Source organism: Haliaeetus albicilla, chromosome 6, assembly GCF_947461875.1.
Source record: "Haliaeetus albicilla chromosome 6, bHalAlb1.1, whole genome shotgun sequence".
Classification (NCBI taxonomy): domain Eukaryota; kingdom Metazoa; phylum Chordata; class Aves; order Accipitriformes; family Accipitridae; genus Haliaeetus; species Haliaeetus albicilla.
In genome coordinates, this window is record NC_091488.1 from 44,756,477 (window position 1) to 44,775,478 (window position 19,002).

General features: G+C 41.7%; 2 protein-coding genes across 4 annotated transcripts in view; one reads left to right on the top strand and one right to left on the bottom strand.

Moving 5' to 3' along the window:
• Positions 1-938: 938 nt before the first annotated feature.
• RABL3 (RAB, member of RAS oncogene family like 3) lies at positions 939-12,985 on the bottom strand. The gene is made up of 8 exons (XM_069785866.1): positions 12,777-12,985; positions 12,251-12,342; positions 10,967-11,096; positions 7,907-8,021; positions 6,192-6,342; positions 5,443-5,514; positions 4,309-4,347; positions 939-1,672 (listed from the first exon to the last, which is right to left on the bottom strand). The coding sequence occupies exons 1-8, from the start codon at positions 12,820-12,822 to the stop codon at positions 1,607-1,609; spliced, it is 711 nt and encodes a 236-aa protein (XP_069641967.1). The 5' UTR covers positions 12,823-12,985; the 3' UTR covers positions 939-1,606.
• Positions 12,986-13,065: 80 nt separating this feature from the next.
• GTF2E1 (general transcription factor IIE subunit 1) overlaps positions 13,066-19,002 on the top strand; it is a 55,394-nt gene continuing 49,457 nt past the window's right edge. Inside the window, exon 1 of one of the 3 annotated variants that reach the window (XM_069785862.1) lies at positions 13,066-13,199. The gene's annotated coding sequence lies outside the window, so the exon portion shown is untranslated. Of the gene's footprint in view, positions 13,200-13,290; positions 13,636-19,002 lie in introns of those variants that run through there. The other 2 variants (XM_069785863.1, XM_069785864.1) reach the window with 2 other exon arrangements.

The window sequence follows — 19,002 nt, forward strand, 5'->3', positions numbered from 1 at the left end:
GTAATGTTCCTTTTTTGATTAATTGAAGGGGGCTGTTTTGGAAAGTTGCTTCATCCAAATCAAAGACCTGCACAACTGTTGCTTCATGCAGCATCTTAAACTAAATGGCCTCCCTTACTCTGCAATGCTACCAGTTCTCCTAAAGAAGCCATAGGGTGAAGGAAGACATAGTCCCAGCTCGCTTGTCTCCCACCCAGGTTCTGTTTAAGTCTTGCTGGTCCCTAAGGGAGCTGAGGGAGCCCAGATCTGGTTACCCTAAGACAGAACCTGATTAGTGGCAATAAGCAGTTTTCCATTTATTTCCAAGGAGCTGCTAGAGAAGAGCTGCAGGCAGATGTAATGCAGAGACTGCAGAACGCTGCTTGCTGTCAATTTCACACCAGCGTTTTACTTTCTTCTATCCCCATTTATTATTAATCTGTATTTATATCTAACTCCAGCTCTTAGTTAGCCTTTGCCAGAGGCTTAACCATTAGAGGTCACTGTGAGGAAGAAGAGGAAAGAAAAAACTGGCTTAAATCTGGCTGTTACCACTCCATATAATTCTGGGGGGGTGAGAAACCATGCAAAGCTTGGGCTATTTAGGAAGACAACAGTTTGCACAGTAGATCAGACCAGGTCAAATCTCCTTTATCTTTAGTACTAAATATGAAAAGCAAACATCCCTATCATAGAAATTCCCTTCTAATCATGCTCAGTTCCTACTTTTTACAGGGCTTTATATCCCTTTTAAATTTCTATCCATTCTAATTCAGAGGATGTTCTTGCATTTCATGTTTTCTGAATCCGCTAAGCCCTCAGGCTCAGTAAGCCCATGTCACATTTGTTCCAAATAAGCATTGTATAAAAACACTTTTTCCATCAGCTTTCAATTCACTGCCTTTTAGTTTAAGAACAAGACCACACTCAATTATGAAAAAATAAACAGGAGTACCTGATTCACTTTGTCCTCTCCAAAGTAAACAATTTTAATTTAAGCAGCAGACTTAATACCACTTGTTTTCTACTCGTGATTTTCTTTTTAAGGCTTCAAATCTTTTTTCATCTCTTGTCTATTTCTTTTATCCTTTTGAATAGGGCTGAACAGTGTGTTCCAGCTGAGACAACACCATACATTTAATGAAGGCATTCTATTATTTTCCAGACCATTCCTTACACATCCTTACATTTTGCTCACTTGCTTTGTTCATTTTACTGTAAATGAGAAGCCCATTCAGTGTCATCTTTCCTTTAGAGGTAAGATGAATGTAATTCATTGCAAAGATTGTCCATAAGTTTTCCAAAATGGAGACAAAAATGTCACATATGCGTGCTGTGTATGATAAAGTTTCCCACAGCAGTGTGAGAGGCATTCAATTTATTGCACACTTTCCCCAAATGTTCCCATATATCCAGAAGGCCTGCAATCCTAAGAAACACTCTAGGCTTCAGGTAAGATTTTTGGAATTCTTCCTCAAGTCTTTTCCAGCAAAAGTAGTTTCAGCAGTCTACCTGGCTGTAATATCATTTTACTCTGCTTGATGTAAGCATTGTTGTCTTTAAGCATCCAGTCAGAATGGGAATGTCATTAGGAACTCAGAGGAGTCATCTTCCACTTTGTCAGTGTTCAATCATAATGAAGGCTCTTCAGTGTTCCTCCTCCAAACCTTTTCCTTTCAGAGAAGCCAGGAATCTAGAGACAGGAAAGATAAGTCATCATGTCAGAATCAGCATGAGCTCCCCCTCTAGCCCACATTTGAGTGCTTGTTACCAAGCCAACTGCAACAACGCCTTCCTCTTCCACACCATCTCCAGCATCAGGACTAAAATGCTTCAGCTTACTGCTAGAAGAGCACCATTAGTTAAACAAGCTGCAAAACTTGAGTATGGCTCATTTTTTTGATGCAGCTCCTTAAGGCTTTTTGGCAAGGGTTACAATGAAAGTCTTAATTTCTTGGGCAGATCCTAAACCAGTTAATTACAGATTTCAAAGTCCGTATTTCCCCCCAGATTCAAATGCATACATAATACTATAAAATAGTATTACCAAGTCCTATTAAAGATCTGTTGAGACTTTATGCCTTCTAACCTGACACGGCAGCACTTCACTGGTAGTTGAAAGTACAGTTTTATCAATTGCCGAAAGCTTTAAGAAAACCACCAGAATAGAAATGGCTGCAACAATGCAAAGGATTAGCACTCCTGCTTTTGCAGCCAATCTGTAGATACTGCTTACACTGTGACAATGAGTGCTTACAAAGAAAATCTACTTGAAACCATCAGAAGCTTCCCTGGCTTAATGGTATTTCAAACAGATTTGCAGTCCAATGCAAATCCCCCAGAAGAAAGAGATGCATTGCTTTCTAATACTGTTTAAGATGTCTGCCCTATTGGCATCATAAAACAATTTGATTATAGTCCAGAGTAACTTTTAGATATCTAACTACACACAAGCAGAAACAGCAGACCCAGTAAACACATCCTCCCAAAACAATTCCACACTCTCATAGGAAATACAGTGTATTAAAATGGAAGGTGTCAACCAAGGACTCCACACCAGGAGAACATGGGCATGTATGGATGGTATGGGACAAAAATGTAATTTACAATACAACGTGGATTGTTTAGGTTACACACTTCATTGGTAAACTGAGAAAGTTAAAGCGACTACCCAAAATAAAAGTCCACTAAAAAGCCCACAATTTAAATTTAGTTAGGGTTTTCAGGCCCAAAACTCAAACAGATATGCAAGGTACTCATTCAGGAATTGTTTTTTTCATCTCTGAAAAGCAATCATCTCTAAGGGAAAAATCAGGCAGATTTTGCACAAAGGTTCATCTCATGAAAACTGCTTTGGGAATTCAAAAAGGAAAAATGCAATCATTATAACTAAAAAGTAGCAGGACACCATAGGTAAAAAATTATCTGCTTTAGCATTTTTTATATCAAAGTCACTAATTAAGAGTTAACAATTATTTATTTATCTGAGATATGATCGAAGTCATAGCTACAAACAATTTGAAACTTATCATTCTTTTAATCCTGAAGAAGTCTATAATGGAAATACCTCAAAACACGAGTGATCGAAGACACCTATTGTAGAAAACCCACAAACACATTTGTAAGATTTACATTATGTAGATTATTTCAAATAATAATGTTAAAAGGTTATAATGAAATCTCTAGTTCCAAATTTGGATTTTGTCTCTTTAAATATGACTGTCCACTACTTAAGATTTGTTTTAAGCTTTTGAGCTGTTTTCAGTGAGGCAGATGAAAGTAGTCATCAGAAGGCTGTAATCTTTGGCATGTGGCCATAAGGAATATATAGTTAATCCCTGGCTAGCCACTAAAAATGATCAAATAAGAAAAATAAAAATCTTACATCATGCATCAAAGACAACCAGCACACATGCAGATTTCTGCATTGAGCTATTATCCCCATGACAGGGAGACTTCCTTTCACTACAATGTGGGGAGGAGGGAAGAAGGGAGGAAAAAAAGGCATCAAGCAGAACTGAAACAGGAAAAAGCAAATTTATTTTTAAAAGGCATAAAAAAATGCTCAAAGAAAGTAAGCATTTTGTAATTTGTGACTATTTTTTCCCCACTCTCCCTAAGGGGCTTTCAGCATAGCTACATCTAACGATACATTCGATTGTATTTCAGTGGTGCTATTCACGGTAATTTGCAAGCACCTCACAGATATGATAAATGGAACCTCACTACTCCCTGCATGGTAGACTAGACATGGGAAGGTGGGGGGCACAAAAAGTTGAAGTGGCCTGCCCAAACCACGAGAGTCATTTTGCTAGTTCTTCACCAACTGTACTGAAAACAGTTAATTCAGCCATTTCAGAATGAATTACAAGCTGGTATCATACTGCCATTTTCCTTGTGGCTCCACTGGTTCTATGAAAAATACCTGTACAAAACATAAAATGCTAGTTCCAGCTGTGCAAAAAAAGCCTTTTCTTTGACCTTCAGGACAGCATCTCTGGCCTAAATCTGCAACCAAGCAGCCTGAAGCTGACATATCTGGAAGAGATCATATTTGCCCATCTTACCTCACTCTTACAACTTCTACTATGTTAGCATACTTAAATTATTTCACTGCCAATCACATTACAGACAAATACTTCAGCTGACAAAAGTCAGCCATTTTTCTGTCTATCCAAAACAGCTGTGCTCCCACAGATTTAAAAACCTCAACTACCAGCACAGATTATCATTTAGGTCACGTGAAGCCCATGTTTTATAGAGGACTCTGTCAGCAGTTCACATTACACAGGGAGAAACAAAACTAAAAAGGAGGAAAAAATGACAAACCTGATTGCCATCTCTTAAGAAGTATCTCTTCTCTATGACCTGGGAAGAACAGAGAATGACCTTAGCTGGCACAGCATATGCATAACCTCAGATTCCAATCAACATTTCACATATGAGCACTGAAACTCACGGCTAACTGGGACAAGGTCTGAACCCATGTCCCCTGCTCCAGGCCTATTGCTTTAAGTGCAATGCTCTATTACACATAGAAGGAGTTGCCACCTCCAGCCATCCTTAGTAAAGCTGTGTTATCCTCAACTTCTACACACCTAATTTAGTCAGCCCTCTCTAGTAATGGAGGTGATGGTTTGGGTGTCTCCTCACTGAATCAGAGTCAGTTATTCCCACCCCTCTCTGCAGGTGCAGCGGATCTGAGCACTAGAAAAAGCTCATTCTGCAGGTGCATAACAACTCCAGTGGTTCCGAGTAGCCCCTGGGCATAGGAGATGCTTGAGAAGAGGTAGCCTGACTTGCTGTCTGAGAATGATGCACACACTGTCTGTGCTGAAGGATACCTATGGAGGCAGAACCATCAATCTAAGAATCAAAAAGTGATTTGTATCACCCTGTAAAATCTACAGCCTCCACCAAAGAAAATGCAGGCCAAATTTTCTCTAAAGCATGATCTGTTACAGGAGATGATCTGCTCCACTACGGTATCTTTGTTGAAGGTACACTTAAACCAGAGCATCTCTTCTGTCATTTTCACAACAGGCCTTGATGCTGTCTTTTGCAGGAAGGGAGAGTAATACGCCAAATTTCTTATGCCTAAAGTTTGCTTTAACAAGGATCAACAGAGCTAACCATAGTCTTGTAACTCCCCACATTACTACCTTAGTACACTGCAAACCCTCTGGCCTGCCAAAGGACTCCAAAAGCATATGCAGAGTGTCTTTGCACACTTGTGAGTTCTTTTTCATTGCTCTGTGCAGATCAAGAATCAAATCTTCCAGCAGATCAGCTATTTTCTGGAGGTTTCCAAGAGCAGACCAACCTTTGGCCTCCCCACACCTGGTTTCAACCAAGTCAAAAAGTGGAATGTGAAAGGAGCAGCTAACCGTTGTTCCATGTTCAAATCACAGACAGCATTCAATACATAGAACAATAAAACATAATTTAAATGACTTGACTTACCTTATCAAAAAACCTGCTTAGTTTGACAGCATTGGATGAACCTGCAGCCAGGTAACGAGGATTGGTGCAATCCTAGAACACACACAAGACAACAATAAACCAAGCACAAAGAAATCAATGCAAGGAAGCCATACACACAGAAATCAGCATACCCATTCCCCTGACACACGCGCATGCAATCAGCTAGGGAAAATACAGTGTATCTGCTGATTCTTGCTCCACAGTCATTTGAGAGAAAAGGCCAACTTCTGTTCTGTGAATCAATTGGAGAATTCTAAGTACATCCCTATGCACTTCACGTCTTCCTTCTGCCACCGGCTATACAGTCAGCTAATAATTTGTACAGGCTACACATGAGATAGTGTGTGCATGTGTGTACATACAAGCATTCACACAGCATGCATATTTTTATACATGTACACATTTTCTCTCTCTCTCTAAAAATAAAGTGATCTTGATGTTTCATTCAAAGATAGTCTGTGTCAGAACTAAGAACAGGGAAGAGAAAACTTAACTCCCAACCATCAATTCTAAGCTTTGGTGACCTTATCTAACATCGCCTATACCTCCCTATAGTGAAACAAGGATGATCGATTCATCAGGCAAGGGGGGGTGGCCAATCAAAATGTGCATGACTCCAGCATTACTGAGAAAATCTCCAAAAACCCAGTTTTTGTCACAACATCTTTACTTACTAAAAATTGGGACTTGCTTCCATATAAAACAACACTGGTGACAAGGATACCAACCAAATTTATCTCTTCAGCATTGAAATCCTCAGCCAAGAAAGCTGTTCTGGTCAAAACTTCATTCCGCTTAGCTTCTGGGATCTGATCCAGCTTAGTTCCTATTACCAGCAGTGGAATCTGGTTATCAGCAAACTGTTCACGGTCATAGTCACTGATGAGGAAAACAAATACAATTCTGAATGAAGCAATGGTCATGTAAGTGGGCACAGGGGCACCATCAGTTCCCCTGTTCCTTTCAAATAATGGTCATTTATTTATTAAGGGTCACTATTTATCTAAGTTAGAATGTGCTGTATCTGTAAATTAAGGAAGGGCTTCTGCACCTAAGTCACCTCACAGGAATTGAAAGGAAAGAGGAAAGAAACCACTTGAGTTGGATTTCTTCTCAGCATAGATGAACCGCAGAAAAAATGCTAACACAAGCAGGAAAGAAATAGGAATTCCAGTACTCTACCAAGTGTATGCAGCCACCAGAGACAGATCAGGGCGCTGGCATCTCTGAACATCTAAAGTTCCTACATACATACACTTTTTAAGGAGGGATAATGAAATAAATTGCAACTGTGAAACACTACCCCTTTCCATGTCAGATCAAAGAGAGTTACAGTAACAATTGTGTGGTGTCAAGTTGCTAATTCTTCTACATTCAAGAAAGGTAGCCACCATAAGCTGAATTCCAACAAGCTTTGATTCAGGTATGAATAACGACCAAAGACAGCCTTTATAAAATAAATAATATTGCAATTAAATGTCATCACAAATCCAAGCTCCAATCATTCTCCTCAGCTAGGATAATCACTTGTCTTTCATCTTTACCTAAACCAAGCTTTCTAGAAAGTAATTTTACAACCAACAGCAACAACTTGACCAAGCAATTGCTGGTGGCTGAGAATCCGGCCCTGATGGAAGTTAAGCTTTTGAAAATAAAAACTATCGTGAAGAACCTGTATGTGGAAAAACTGGAGAAATTTGCAGTTTATACAATGCAAACCCTCTTCTCCTTCTCCCATATTTCTACAGAAACACCTGTGTATCAGCACAGGCATATAAACAATTGATATTCTTCCCACAAAAAGCTAGCCCTTATTATTGCTTCCCTGCTCATGTGTGAGGTTTATCAATGATCTTAAAACCTCCTTGACTACATGTATAACCAGAGCACGGAGGTAGAGGAGGAAATACTCAACAAGATGTTGGAAAGCTAATTATGAACATGCTGTTTAAGCAGAGTTTTCTAAGCTCTTTTTTAGCCACATTCCTGAAATAATTCTGCCATCACCCAAAACAACAAATAATTAAGTGAACTTCCTCAGTCTTGGTGCATGGAGGGAAAGCCTTTTGGAACAGAGACATGCCATCCCATGATACTTCCTGTACAAGGGCTTTGCACATGTCAGTACAGACACACAAGTCTTCAGGTATCAGGGACTGGACCCACTCTTACAGAGGCCTCAGACAAATGAAGGACACAGTAAACATCTTTTCCTTTAAAGCAATGTCTCTGCCATACAGCTTGGGAATCTACTGGCAGAATGGCCTGACTGGCAGTGTAAAACAAAAACAACAGTGATTTTCTTTGAAATCCCCCATTTTTTTCTTTCTTTCTTAAAAGTCGAGCCACATCTAATTTCATGTGGGCTTCAAGTAGTCTTAGAGACTTCCATAACAGCTTGGAATTATTGCGTCTTAACCCTGCATGTATGTTTTTCACTCACCCATTTGTCACAAGAACTCCTGTTGGAGCGACATCTCTGTTGAGTGCTTCCAAAGACCAGCGATACAAATTCTGGGACGATTTCTTGTTGGTTAAGTCATGCACTAAAATTATCCCTAAAGTGAAAGAGAAGGCAGCAAGATGCTATTTAATGATATATATTTTTTTCCTTATCTTACCAAAATGACATCTGCAGGTTCCCAGATATCTGAGAATGAAGAAAGGGATGTATAAGCGGTTCAGTTACAGTGAATGAGTAAAGCTGAAAATATCAGGATGCAACAGGTTTTTTAAAGCTGCTTATCAGGAATTGGATAAGCGCTAAGAGAAAACTCTGATGAAAGGAGGAAACGAACAGCCACCTCAAGGTTTAATCTGCAAGAGGCTTGCAGGCATTCGCTGATTCTGCTCTGTCTAGTCCTAATGATGCTGAAGCTTTGTATTACTGCAGCAGAGAATTTAGCCTTTCTCAGTTTTACCTAATTGGTAAACATAACTATCTTTTTGTCACAGCATCTAAAAAGTCTAAAGGCTATTTCTTTGTTTCAAAGAGTTTAGAGAGCACTATTGCTTTCCTACATTTTCAAGAACTAATGCTACATACTTGGGGACATAACTAAAGGGGAAACAGACTCTGATAAATTTCACAGTCCACCAAATGGTTGGTAGAAACATGAATTAATAAGATTTCATGTATTTAAGATTAAGCTTCTAGCATTTTTCATTACCATGATCCTTCAAAATGTAAATTCTGAGACAGAAAACAGCCAGCCAAATTTCCTAGCTGTGCTATTAAGACACCCACTTCTGATAACCACAGTTCCTAACTCAATTACCAACTCCTGCTAGCAAATTTCTTCTATTTATTCACACCTTCTGCAACCTGTGGAACGTTCCCACTTCCTCCAGACTTCAGACCATCATGAATTCAAGGACACAATGGAATTATATCCCTTATCTTCATCAGGATTTGTTCTCAACACACTTCACAGCCTACAGGTGGACAAAACTTATTAATTTAATCTTTCACCTTAACTCCCAAAGGTGCCAGCCACTGTACACACTACAAACAGACCACATTCCCACAAACATTTTCCACTACCATACACGACTGTGCACAGACTCTCCTATGAGAGTTCCCAGCATATCGCAACCATAGCCCTATCTCAAAGCATTTAATCTCAGTAACAGCATAAAAAGGCAACTTGCTGCGTGTCCACCCCCAGAGTAGGGAGAAAAAGCCTGATACAACGTAACTTGGCCTACCGCAACAGATTTCAGAGGCACTGCTGCATAATCTGTAAGAAACACTCTCCACCTCCAGACACTCTTTCTCAGTTATATTTTTGATTGGTCGGTTCCCTTATCTGCTTCACTGAAAACCTACACAGTTAGTTGCACCAGCAGAAAAAGACTGTGTCAACATCAAAAAAGAGCAGGCAGGACCAATGACTACTCAAGGAAATGTTCCTCCCCCATTAAGGTCTGCAAGCCACAGCCTTACTGCCTAGTCACTATCCCAGACTATCACAGTCTGTGCGCCAGATGCAGGGTGCCCAAAGCAGAAGATCTGCAGTCAAACCAAAAGCGAACCATGCCTAACCTTGTCAACAGCCAGGTCTCCCTCACAGCCTGCACAGATGCTGCCACAACCAAACATTAACTGTCTTTTGATCTCAGGTTTTCAGACCACTGGAAGCCCAGGAAGCACAAGCAGTCAGGCAGAAGGAACGCATTCATTTTCTCTTCTTAAATCAGGTCAAACAGAGGCAATTTGTGAGACAAGCTCTAATGAAGGAATTAATCTAATGAAGAAACCAGAGCCAAGGCTAACTACCGAAGTCAACAGTTTTCATATGCAAGCTGCCTAATAATACCTTTCAGGCAGTGGAGATAAATAACTCTATTTTAATAACACCATCAATCGTAGTTCAGACACATAAATTCAAGATTTCATCTCCTAATGGGCTGTTCTAGGATATTTCCAAGTCTGACCCACACTTGCTGGCATACTGCGGATTTGGTGTCAAAAAGAAATCCATTTTTTTCATATATCAAAGAGGCTTGCTTTGAGGGCACAACTCAGCTCAAACCTTATTTACAGAGGTCTGGTTAAAGATATAAGCAAGAGGTACCTACACACAGTTTTCCTCCTGGGAAAGGAGGAATAACTAACTAGTTAAATAATCACAGAGCAAAAATGTTTATTGTATGGCTTAACACATTATTGAAAGGCCCTCAATGACTGGGAACAAGAAAAGAGAATCAAACAGAACATTTGAGACATATTTTCAGAAGCAGTTGCTAATCTGGTATACATTTATTTTTAGTGAACTATCCTTGGATGCCAAAAAGTAACAACTGAAATACTGCACTGTTAAGCTTATAATCTCTTATTTGCTCTTATTACTGGTATAGGTAAACTACTAGGCCTTTAAGTCGGTATCTCAGCAGAAGGCATAACACACTTTCTATATACAGCAAGTTGCAAGACTCAATTCTTAAAAATAGTCTGGCAAATTAAATGAGTAGAGGCAAGATGGTTATCAGCATATTGCAATTTTATGGGAGAACAGTTCAAGTCTCCCAGGATAGGGCATAACTATCAAAGCTCATGTAAATTCAAATATTTATTTCCCTGCTGTAGGTTTTGGAACTGAACAGACAAGAAAATATATATCATATTTTTGCATGTATATCAGGTCTGGAATGGTGAAGGCAACCTTTATGTCTGCAAGTGTAGCTGGAAGAGACACCACTGCAACTTCAAAGACTCCCTGCTGTGCCAGCTGCACAAGACTGAAGTGAAAGGCTGATGAAGCCCATCTTGCACAGGTTTGCCTAAAATAGCTTTTCAGTTCAAAGCTGAATCCATAAAATTCTGCCTACAAATGGTATCAGATTTTTTCCTGTATAAATGTACTGGAATCAGAAAAGAGAACAATATAGCCCTCAGCCAGACTTAAAGGAATCCTGCCCCAGAACCAAGAGACAGCTTGTAACAGAAACAGTGATAAAACCAGATTTAGACCAAAACCAGATTTACACCAAGCAAACTTACCATTCAGCAAGTTATAAAATACCGCTCGTGTGCTTTTCACACTAGTGGCACTACCCACTGAACCTCCAACATCCCACAGTTCAATGTAGTAGGTCTTCTCTTCTGGAGTCCCTTCTTTGTAGTCATGGATCTGATGAAAAATTCACATCATACATAACCACAGCACCAGCTCACAGGAGTTAATCCACACAACACTTATACATTCAGCTGAAAGAATTACTGTACTTGGATAGAAATTTGTGAATTCTCATGTTGACACCATTTCAAATCTCTCAAGTAGAAGAGAGATGGAATGAGTCAAGAAGTGGCCACTCAATACCACAGCTCTTATATGAAATGGAGCTTGGTGAGTCGGCAGGGAGTATCCTCTCCACCTCAGTATTAACAAACCTAATGCCTCATGATGTGCTTAGAAATAGCACATTGCTAAAGCAGGTGAAAAAGTAAGGTCACGACTTCTTACAGTTGTTAAAACCCACATGGTAGTACTGCAAGAATATTAACACAGGTGACCATATCGGATTCCAACTGACCACATCTCTTTCCTCTCGAAATTCTCACTGACATCTCAACTGAATTAATCAATCAATAATTTTTGCCCCTGGATCTGCTAGGTAGTTTTGCTCCACAGTCAAACAGGACTGCCACGTTTCTTTCACCAAATTTTGGAAATATATTCCTAACCTACAGCAGCGCGTTTCAAGCAGAATGCGGCAAAGAGTGATGAAGGGAAAAAGCATTTATCACTATCCCATGAGGATTGTAGGATGGGCCAAAAAACTGCTAGATGAATATCCTCATTCCTCTGATAGTAGGTCCTGCAGTGAGCAGACAGGAGAAGCAACTGTATGGTCATGGTCAGTACCCTCAAATTAAACAAGCAACTTGTTTTTCCTCAGTAAATTTGGCTGACAATTTAGCTGTGCATTAACTGTTTCTCGGGGAAGCGTGGTTTAAATTCCGTGCCTTCTGACTCAAACTGTCCACTCCATGACTTGTAACGCACCACTGGCCACTGCGGTAAGGAGAGGCGCTACAAATGACAAATATCTTGTCTGTTTTTGACAACCTTGGAAGGTCAAAACTTGCTCACACAAGCGCCTGGCTCACATTTAATACTCTTTGCTTCAAAAGTTTAAGACCTTAGCAAAACAAAACATTGAAACACACCTCCTTCTGGGCTGGTAAGTAATGAAAATGAAAAAAAAAAAAAAAAAAAGTCAAGGCCCTTCTCTTCCCTTACACTTTAAGCAAGGGCTACCAGAGGTTGGGCACGTCACCTACTCGAACATCCACGGAGCAGCCCACTGTCCAGGACGGGTTTCCCAACACCTGGTTTTGGCACAGGAGGTGAACAAGCGAAGACTTTCCGACACCTGCAAGTGCACACAGAGCGACAACTCCTGGGAGATCGCGCAAGGGCAGGTAAAAAAGGCCCAAGAGCTGACGGGCAGAAGCACAAACTAAACGCGGATGGTCCCAGCAGTACCGGGGAACGGCCACCCGTCAGCGCCCAACGGTCGGGGGGCAAAGGTGCGAGGGAGGCAAAGAGCAAAGCCCCGAGGACCACCGGCTGACACCCGCACTCCCTGCCCCAGGGGACGCGACGGGAGGCGGGCAGGGCCCCCGGCCGGCCCGGCTCGGAGAACCGGGGCTCCCGCCGGACGGTTTCCAGTCAGGCGGCGGGCGCGGTGGGCGGGGGAGGGAGCGGAGCGGCGCGCATGCGCCGCCCGGCACCTATTGGGGGGGGGTGCGACGCCCCCCGCCCTCTCTATGCGCGCGCGTAAGGGGCGGGGGGAGGGACACTCACCGGAGTCGCCCAACACCAGCACCTTGACCCTGTCCAAAGCCGCCATCTTACTCTACCTAGCAACAACCCCGGAGACCACCTCCTTCTCCCGGCGCCGCCAATCGCAGCGCACGCTCCTTCCCGCTTCCCTCAGCCTATTGGCTGCTGGCCGGCGCTACGATCGGTTCAACTCATGTGAGGGCGGGAACGCTGGCGGGCTCTATCAGGACGCGATTGGCTCGTTTTCCTGTCGCTCACCGTTCAGTCACGAAGCGGGACGCTTGCCGGGCACGGGCGGCGAGGTGGCTCCGCGCGTGCGCGGCAGGAGGGCCGTTGGGCGAGGCGCCCTGCTGACGTCACAGGGGCGCGCGCGGCTCTGACGCGCTCTCACGGTAACCGCCGGAAGAGCCGCCCGGAGCCGGGGAGAGCTGGAAGCGGCGGCAGGTCAGTGCCGGCCCCGGGGAACGGCCGCTGTCGTCGTCGTCCCGGGCGAGGACTCCCGCGGTGCCGCTGGGGATAAGCGGCCCGGAGTCCCCTCTCCCGCTCCGCTTCCCGGGGGTCCCCGCCGCGGTGGGTTACCCGCGGCCCGAGGTTCCCCCGGCCCGGTCTCTCCGTTCCCTCAGATGTTTTGGGTGCCGCTGAGGGGCCGAGTACGCCGCCGGGGCCCGTGGTCCCCTCACGTTGTCCCGCTGGGTCGCTGCCCTGGGCCCCTGCTTCGCCTTTGGCTCCGAACCACCGCCTGCCTCTCCTTGGGTGGTGTTTGTGGGGGTTTTCTTGTTTGATTTGGTTTTTTTTCAGGAGATACCGCTGAGCCCCTCAAGTTTCTCGTCCTACGGGAGCCTACACAGTCAGATGTTTAAAGCCCAACACATAAAAGTGGGTAGGGCATAGGAGGGGGTTTTCTGCTTCACGTGGTGTTAAAGCTTAGTCTACTATAGTCCAGGAAGTCTGTGCAATTTGTAATTTGGAGGAAGCTGCAAGATTATGGGAGTCTGAGGAGTAACTGACACTGTAACAAATTAGCTTATTTCTTTTTGCCAGGTTTGACCATTGGTTGAGCCCATACAGTGAAACCATTCAGTTTGCTGGATCAGCAACATACTTTCTTTTCGTGAGTTAGTTTTCTTCTGGCTTCAGGAGCTTGCTGGTTCCCTGAGAAGCAGATGAACATCACATCTCATAATGGCACTGAGCTGCTAAGTGGGTCCAACTGTCAAACTTGTATCATTACAGGTGACTCAGAATGAATAAAGAAGATCAGCATTCTGAAAAGGGTGTTCAGCAGCGCACAGTTAAGGCGCATTTTCGTGAAATATAGGTGGTTTAGTATTTTTCAGTGATGAAAGGTAGTTTTTTCTCTCATCTCCTGCGCTGGCATCCACTCATGTCTGCTGGTTCAGTTGCTCATTGGACTTTTCCACTAGCTGGTTCAACTGATTAAACTGTTGAAAAACCCAGTAAAAGGGGGAGGGGAGGTATTTTTCTGCCTTTTAGTGATGTAAATTGGTGCACAGGCAGGTCTTCTGAGTGCCAGAGCTGGCATGGGAGAGGGCAGAGCCACGTGCTCGGGAGAGGAGCAAATACCCTTCTGGTAGCAATGAGAGATGATGGGAGTTTCATTCCTACCTTCCACCTCCTTTAAGATACTATTTATAGCTCCCTTTCACACAGGATGCTGTAGGGAATTCTTGTAAACAGGAAACTACATGAATTAAAGCTAACCTAGTATCTTGTTATTTAGTTTCTCTGTTTCTTTATTGCTTACATCCACAGTATATACACTTCTTTGGTATATCCTGATGAACTAAAACTTTTCTGAACCTAATACTTTTGTCAATCTTTGTCTTAATTCTTTCTGGAATTCCTGAAAATCAGGCAATACCACTCACGTCATCTATCATGATGAGAAGTGTGGTGTTCCAGGTCTCATTGAATCCAGAATGTGAAAAACAGTTACTGCTTTCTTCCTGTCAGAAACTTAACAAGGAATGCCAGGGTTAAGCCCACTGTACTTGAGTGTAGTCATGGCTTCTTTGGCTTGATAGTTGTGAGAAACACTCTTACTTTTTCCCTTAAAAAAAAAAAAAATTCCCAAACCTTATCACCTCATTATATGAGGGCCAATGCTGAGAAGTCTCCAAAATAATGGAGGTGCTTCTGTTGCTATATGTTCAAATTGTAAGAGTTTTTGATGTCCGTGGTTAAAATGTTCTAGCAGCTTCACGTTACAGTTGAGTCAATTTAACATCTTTGCCACTACCTGGGGAAAGCTCGCTGTTCTACATCCTTAGCCATGCTTTCTTCTCTCTGCTTTGCGTAGGCTCTAGTCTGGTAGCATAAATTATTTAGTTCTTTAACTTTTCCCCCTTGCCCTCCCTCTAAAATACCTTAAGTTTTTGACATGTTAGTTTTTCACTTTTAATCAGCTTGATTCACCTTGCTGCATGAACAGGCAACTGGAAGAATTGGCGCAGAATCAGCGGGGGTTGTGGCTGAAGGCTGGGAAGGAAGAGAAACATTTCTTTATGGGAGGGTTTCATTTGACTTAATCTGTAACAGGAAACTTGTACCTTCACTATTTTAGCCACCAAGATTGGCCTTCAGTAAATAGCACGCTCCATTTTTGTCTACAGCTACAACTGTAAACAGTTAGTTAATACTAATGTGTATTTGAAGGACTTCTGAGCATTACATCTGTTTGTATACGTGCACATAGGTAGTCCTTTAACTTATTGACATCTTGCTATTGTTACGTGAGGTTTAGCTTACAAATGTGATTGAGAATTACATCCTGAGCCTGCATCATTCAGTTTCTGCCTTGCACAGTTAGGCCTTGTGGCCTTATCATGTGTAGTTTCATATATTTTTACTTGTGAAAATGTCCTAATTTCAGCCAGACCATTCAGCCTTTCTGTGTGCAGTCACAGCACAACTTCTCACCTTAAGAGAAGAAAACCCTTTGATGCTTGTGACATTCTGGTTTCAGTTTATGGAATGCCAACAAGAAGGTAGGATTTGAGTGAAAGCAGATTGTTCTTTTCTCCTTTAATACTTCAGGTAAAGTCTTGCAATGAAAATACATGATTTCTCATCAAGATGTAGTACAGGAGGAACACTGAGCAGCGGTGTTCCTGAAGTCTCCAAGGAGTAGAATTCAGTAAGCTTTTGGTAAAATGCCAGAAGACTTTGAGTTTGCAACTGATGTGGGTGGAAAAAAAAAGGTGAAAAAAAGCAGACTTGAAACTGGAAGCTTCTGTGCCATTTTCCATTTTCTGGAAAGGACAAGTAGCAGCTGAGGTTACATTGTACAGACATTTAAAATCTTGATGGCATGTTTTCCCACCGTAGTTCTGAAATTTGTGCCTTTCCTCCCCCTACTCAGAAGATACAGAATTGCTTCTCTCAGCTTAACCTCACCATCTTCTAGAAGACAGAATTTTAAATTTTATTAGAGTGAGAGACTACAAAACTAGGATCTGGTGTTTGCAAGGGACTGCTGGAGCGGGATATGGTATACACTGGCTCCAGGAAGCCTGTTGTACTTTGCCACATTCATAGGTGAGGGACTCTCTTCTTACCTGATTTAGATTTTTCCTGAAGAAACTGTATCAGTGGTGTAAGCAAGCAATTTTTTTTTTTGCCTTTTTTTTAAATCTTATGGCAGAAGCCTACAGAAGCGTTTTCCAAACAAACCAGCAAAACCTGGTCTCAAAGATTTAGTGAAAAAGAGCACTGACAATTTAAATTAGATGTGGGGAAAACCAGGAAGCACCTTTCCAAGTGTGAACAGTATGTCTGATAGACCTAGGTTCCCAGCCAACGTTGCATCTACAAGTTTTCCTCCGAAAGAGATCTGGGGTGTTATAAAGGGTTTGCATACACAAATGAGTCTGAAGAGTAGTCTGCTTCCTTTTTCAATATCCCACTTTTAAAAATGCTTGCCTTGTCAAATGTATGAACAGTGAGACTTAATTAAATTTTTTTAAGGTAAAGTTACTAGCGGAGTCAATATAAGCCTCAAAGTTACAGGTTAAAACAAGGTGATGTTCATTTGCAGTATTGGATAAAAATTTAGGTTAATTTACTGGCTGACTTATGTTTTCATAACTTTTAGCTCTAGTTTCTTCTACATTGTGGCTTCTAGGTATTGCCGTTTTTAGCACTTGTCATCTTTTGTCTCAGCTTTAGTCAGGAAAAGCAGGAAGAACAGATCCAACATCCTTAGCACAATTCCTGTTAAATTTCACAAAAGAATTCTTGAAATCTTTGTACATAGAGAAGAAGTGTTCAGTTACTTTTGATGTTGGATCAGGAAAGTCCTGACCAGTGGAGATGTTTGCTCAGTTGAGTTTCTGGCTTCTGTATAGTCTTTCATCCCATCATACTGAATGGTTTTTTGCGGTCACTTACTCTCATCTGGATTTCCTTTCTGACATCTCTAGTTACGCTCAAGACCTATGCCTCAGGCATTTTACTCAACCTGAGGTATGAATTCCATTTTGCAGACTGTACCCTGATTTTTCTTAACCCAGCAAAACTGGTTGTATAGTGTAACTTTAGGTCTTTCTTCTCGGTGTTGTCTTTTATAGCCATGTCAATATTTATTCTGATGTTTAGAGATTTTTTTTTTTAAAAACCAATTGTCTATTTAGGGTTGCTTTCCTACTGTGATAACATAGGATGTCAACCCTAAATATTCCTGCTATACCCATAATACTGAACTGTATTCACGTAATTACCCAGAACAATTCCCCAACAGCTGTCTCTCTTAATAAAGCCCATGTTTAAATTTTGAAATTTTTCATTTGGGTGTTTCTGAATATCATCCTGTCCAGTGTGCTTTATTATTGGTGCTGTAGGTGCTTACTGCGTAGTGGTTTATCTTGGCCATTGGTTTTCCTTTGTTTTTTCCCTGACAATGTCCCTTGGTGTTCATACATTATTAAGGTCAGTACAGACATTATTATGAAACAGATGCACGTCCATTAAAACCTTGTTAGGAGATGTTCCCGTATTTCTTTTCTTTGCACACATAATTAATTCAGGTTTGACTTACTGCTTCAATGGAAGGTGAAATCACTGCTCAAGGATGCAATGGTAAAGCCCCATGCTTTTGAATTTTAAAATTATATTCTTGTGGTGCTGGATTACCATTTGTGAGCTGGTTCGCTGTCTGTCTTGCCTGGTGAAAGGTAGTAAGGATTTGGAGCTCATATGCTGTAGCCTGGGATTCTTCATGGCAGGGTGGCCAGGTGCCAATTTCTCCTAGAGAAACAACTTGTTAGACCCTGGCCTGGTCAGTTCTGGCAGTGATACATGCTCTCTCTCATGGCTTTGTTCTGTATCACCTAACTTACATGAGAACGTGATTATCGAGAATGATGTTGCAAAATAGGTCCTTCATCCGACCATACAGATCTTGTTCGAGCCCTTGTTGGCATTGGGCCTCGATGTAGTATAAAAACTGTTTTTTGCTGAACATGTGCCCATGCTCGTTTTAAGAGCTAAGTTAGTTGTGCTCAGCATTGTTGACCTTCACGTAGCAAAACTTGACGAAGGTGTTCTTTGGTGGCTGGCTTTTTTTTTTTTTTTTTTTTTTAATCTGCCACTAGTCAATTGGCTGTCTTGCCCAAAAGCTGTCTTCTACAGGATTTAGAATTTAATCCTTGTTAATCAATTTTTTTGAAGTGGATATTAATGGGAAGGAATGGTTTGTGGTGTTTTCAGAATGCTTGTATTTCCATATATCCACGTCTGGAAGAAAACCAGTGTTAACACTCAAGATGCCCACCATTACCTGAGGCTATAGAAAATTTGGACATCACTAAAAATCCCCAGTAGAGGAGACTAAATAATTGTGTAAAAACTCCTGGTTCCACTAGATGAAAAAAAAACATTTTCTAGTGATTGACAAGAAGAAATGTTACTAAATCTCTAACTATTGCTGAAAACCAAGGGAAAAGTATATGCTCTTAGAGGTGGTTTTATTTATTGGTCCCTTGTAGGTCTCAGTTTAAGCTGTTTAAGTGCATTATTTGGGAAATGGTACCTTAAATCTGTTTTGCAAGTGGCTGTGGAAGTCTGCAGCTGTCTTCTCAATGAGATTCTTGCAGAGAAAATGCCTTCCATCAGCTCTCAGATGAGGTATCCAGAGTGAGATGTGCTTATTTAAAAACACTTTTCTCCTTTTTTTTGTTGCAGCTGATGTTCTAAAGGTCACTGTGCCCACTGCAAGTTGTGTTGCCAA

Coding starts and splice junctions, on each gene's coding strand:
- RABL3 (XM_069785866.1), bottom strand. CDS start 12,822: ATGGCGGCTTTGGACAGGGTCAAGGTGCTGGTGTTGGGCGACTCCG. Junction 12,343..12,776: donor GCTGGTGTTGGGCGACTCCG/GTGAGTGTCCCT, acceptor GTGCACTTGCAG/GTGTCGGAAAGTCTTCGCTT. Junction 4,348..5,442: donor TAAGCAGGTTTTTTGATAAG/GTAAGTCAAGTC, acceptor TGTTCTTCCCAG/GTCATAGAGAAGAGATACTT.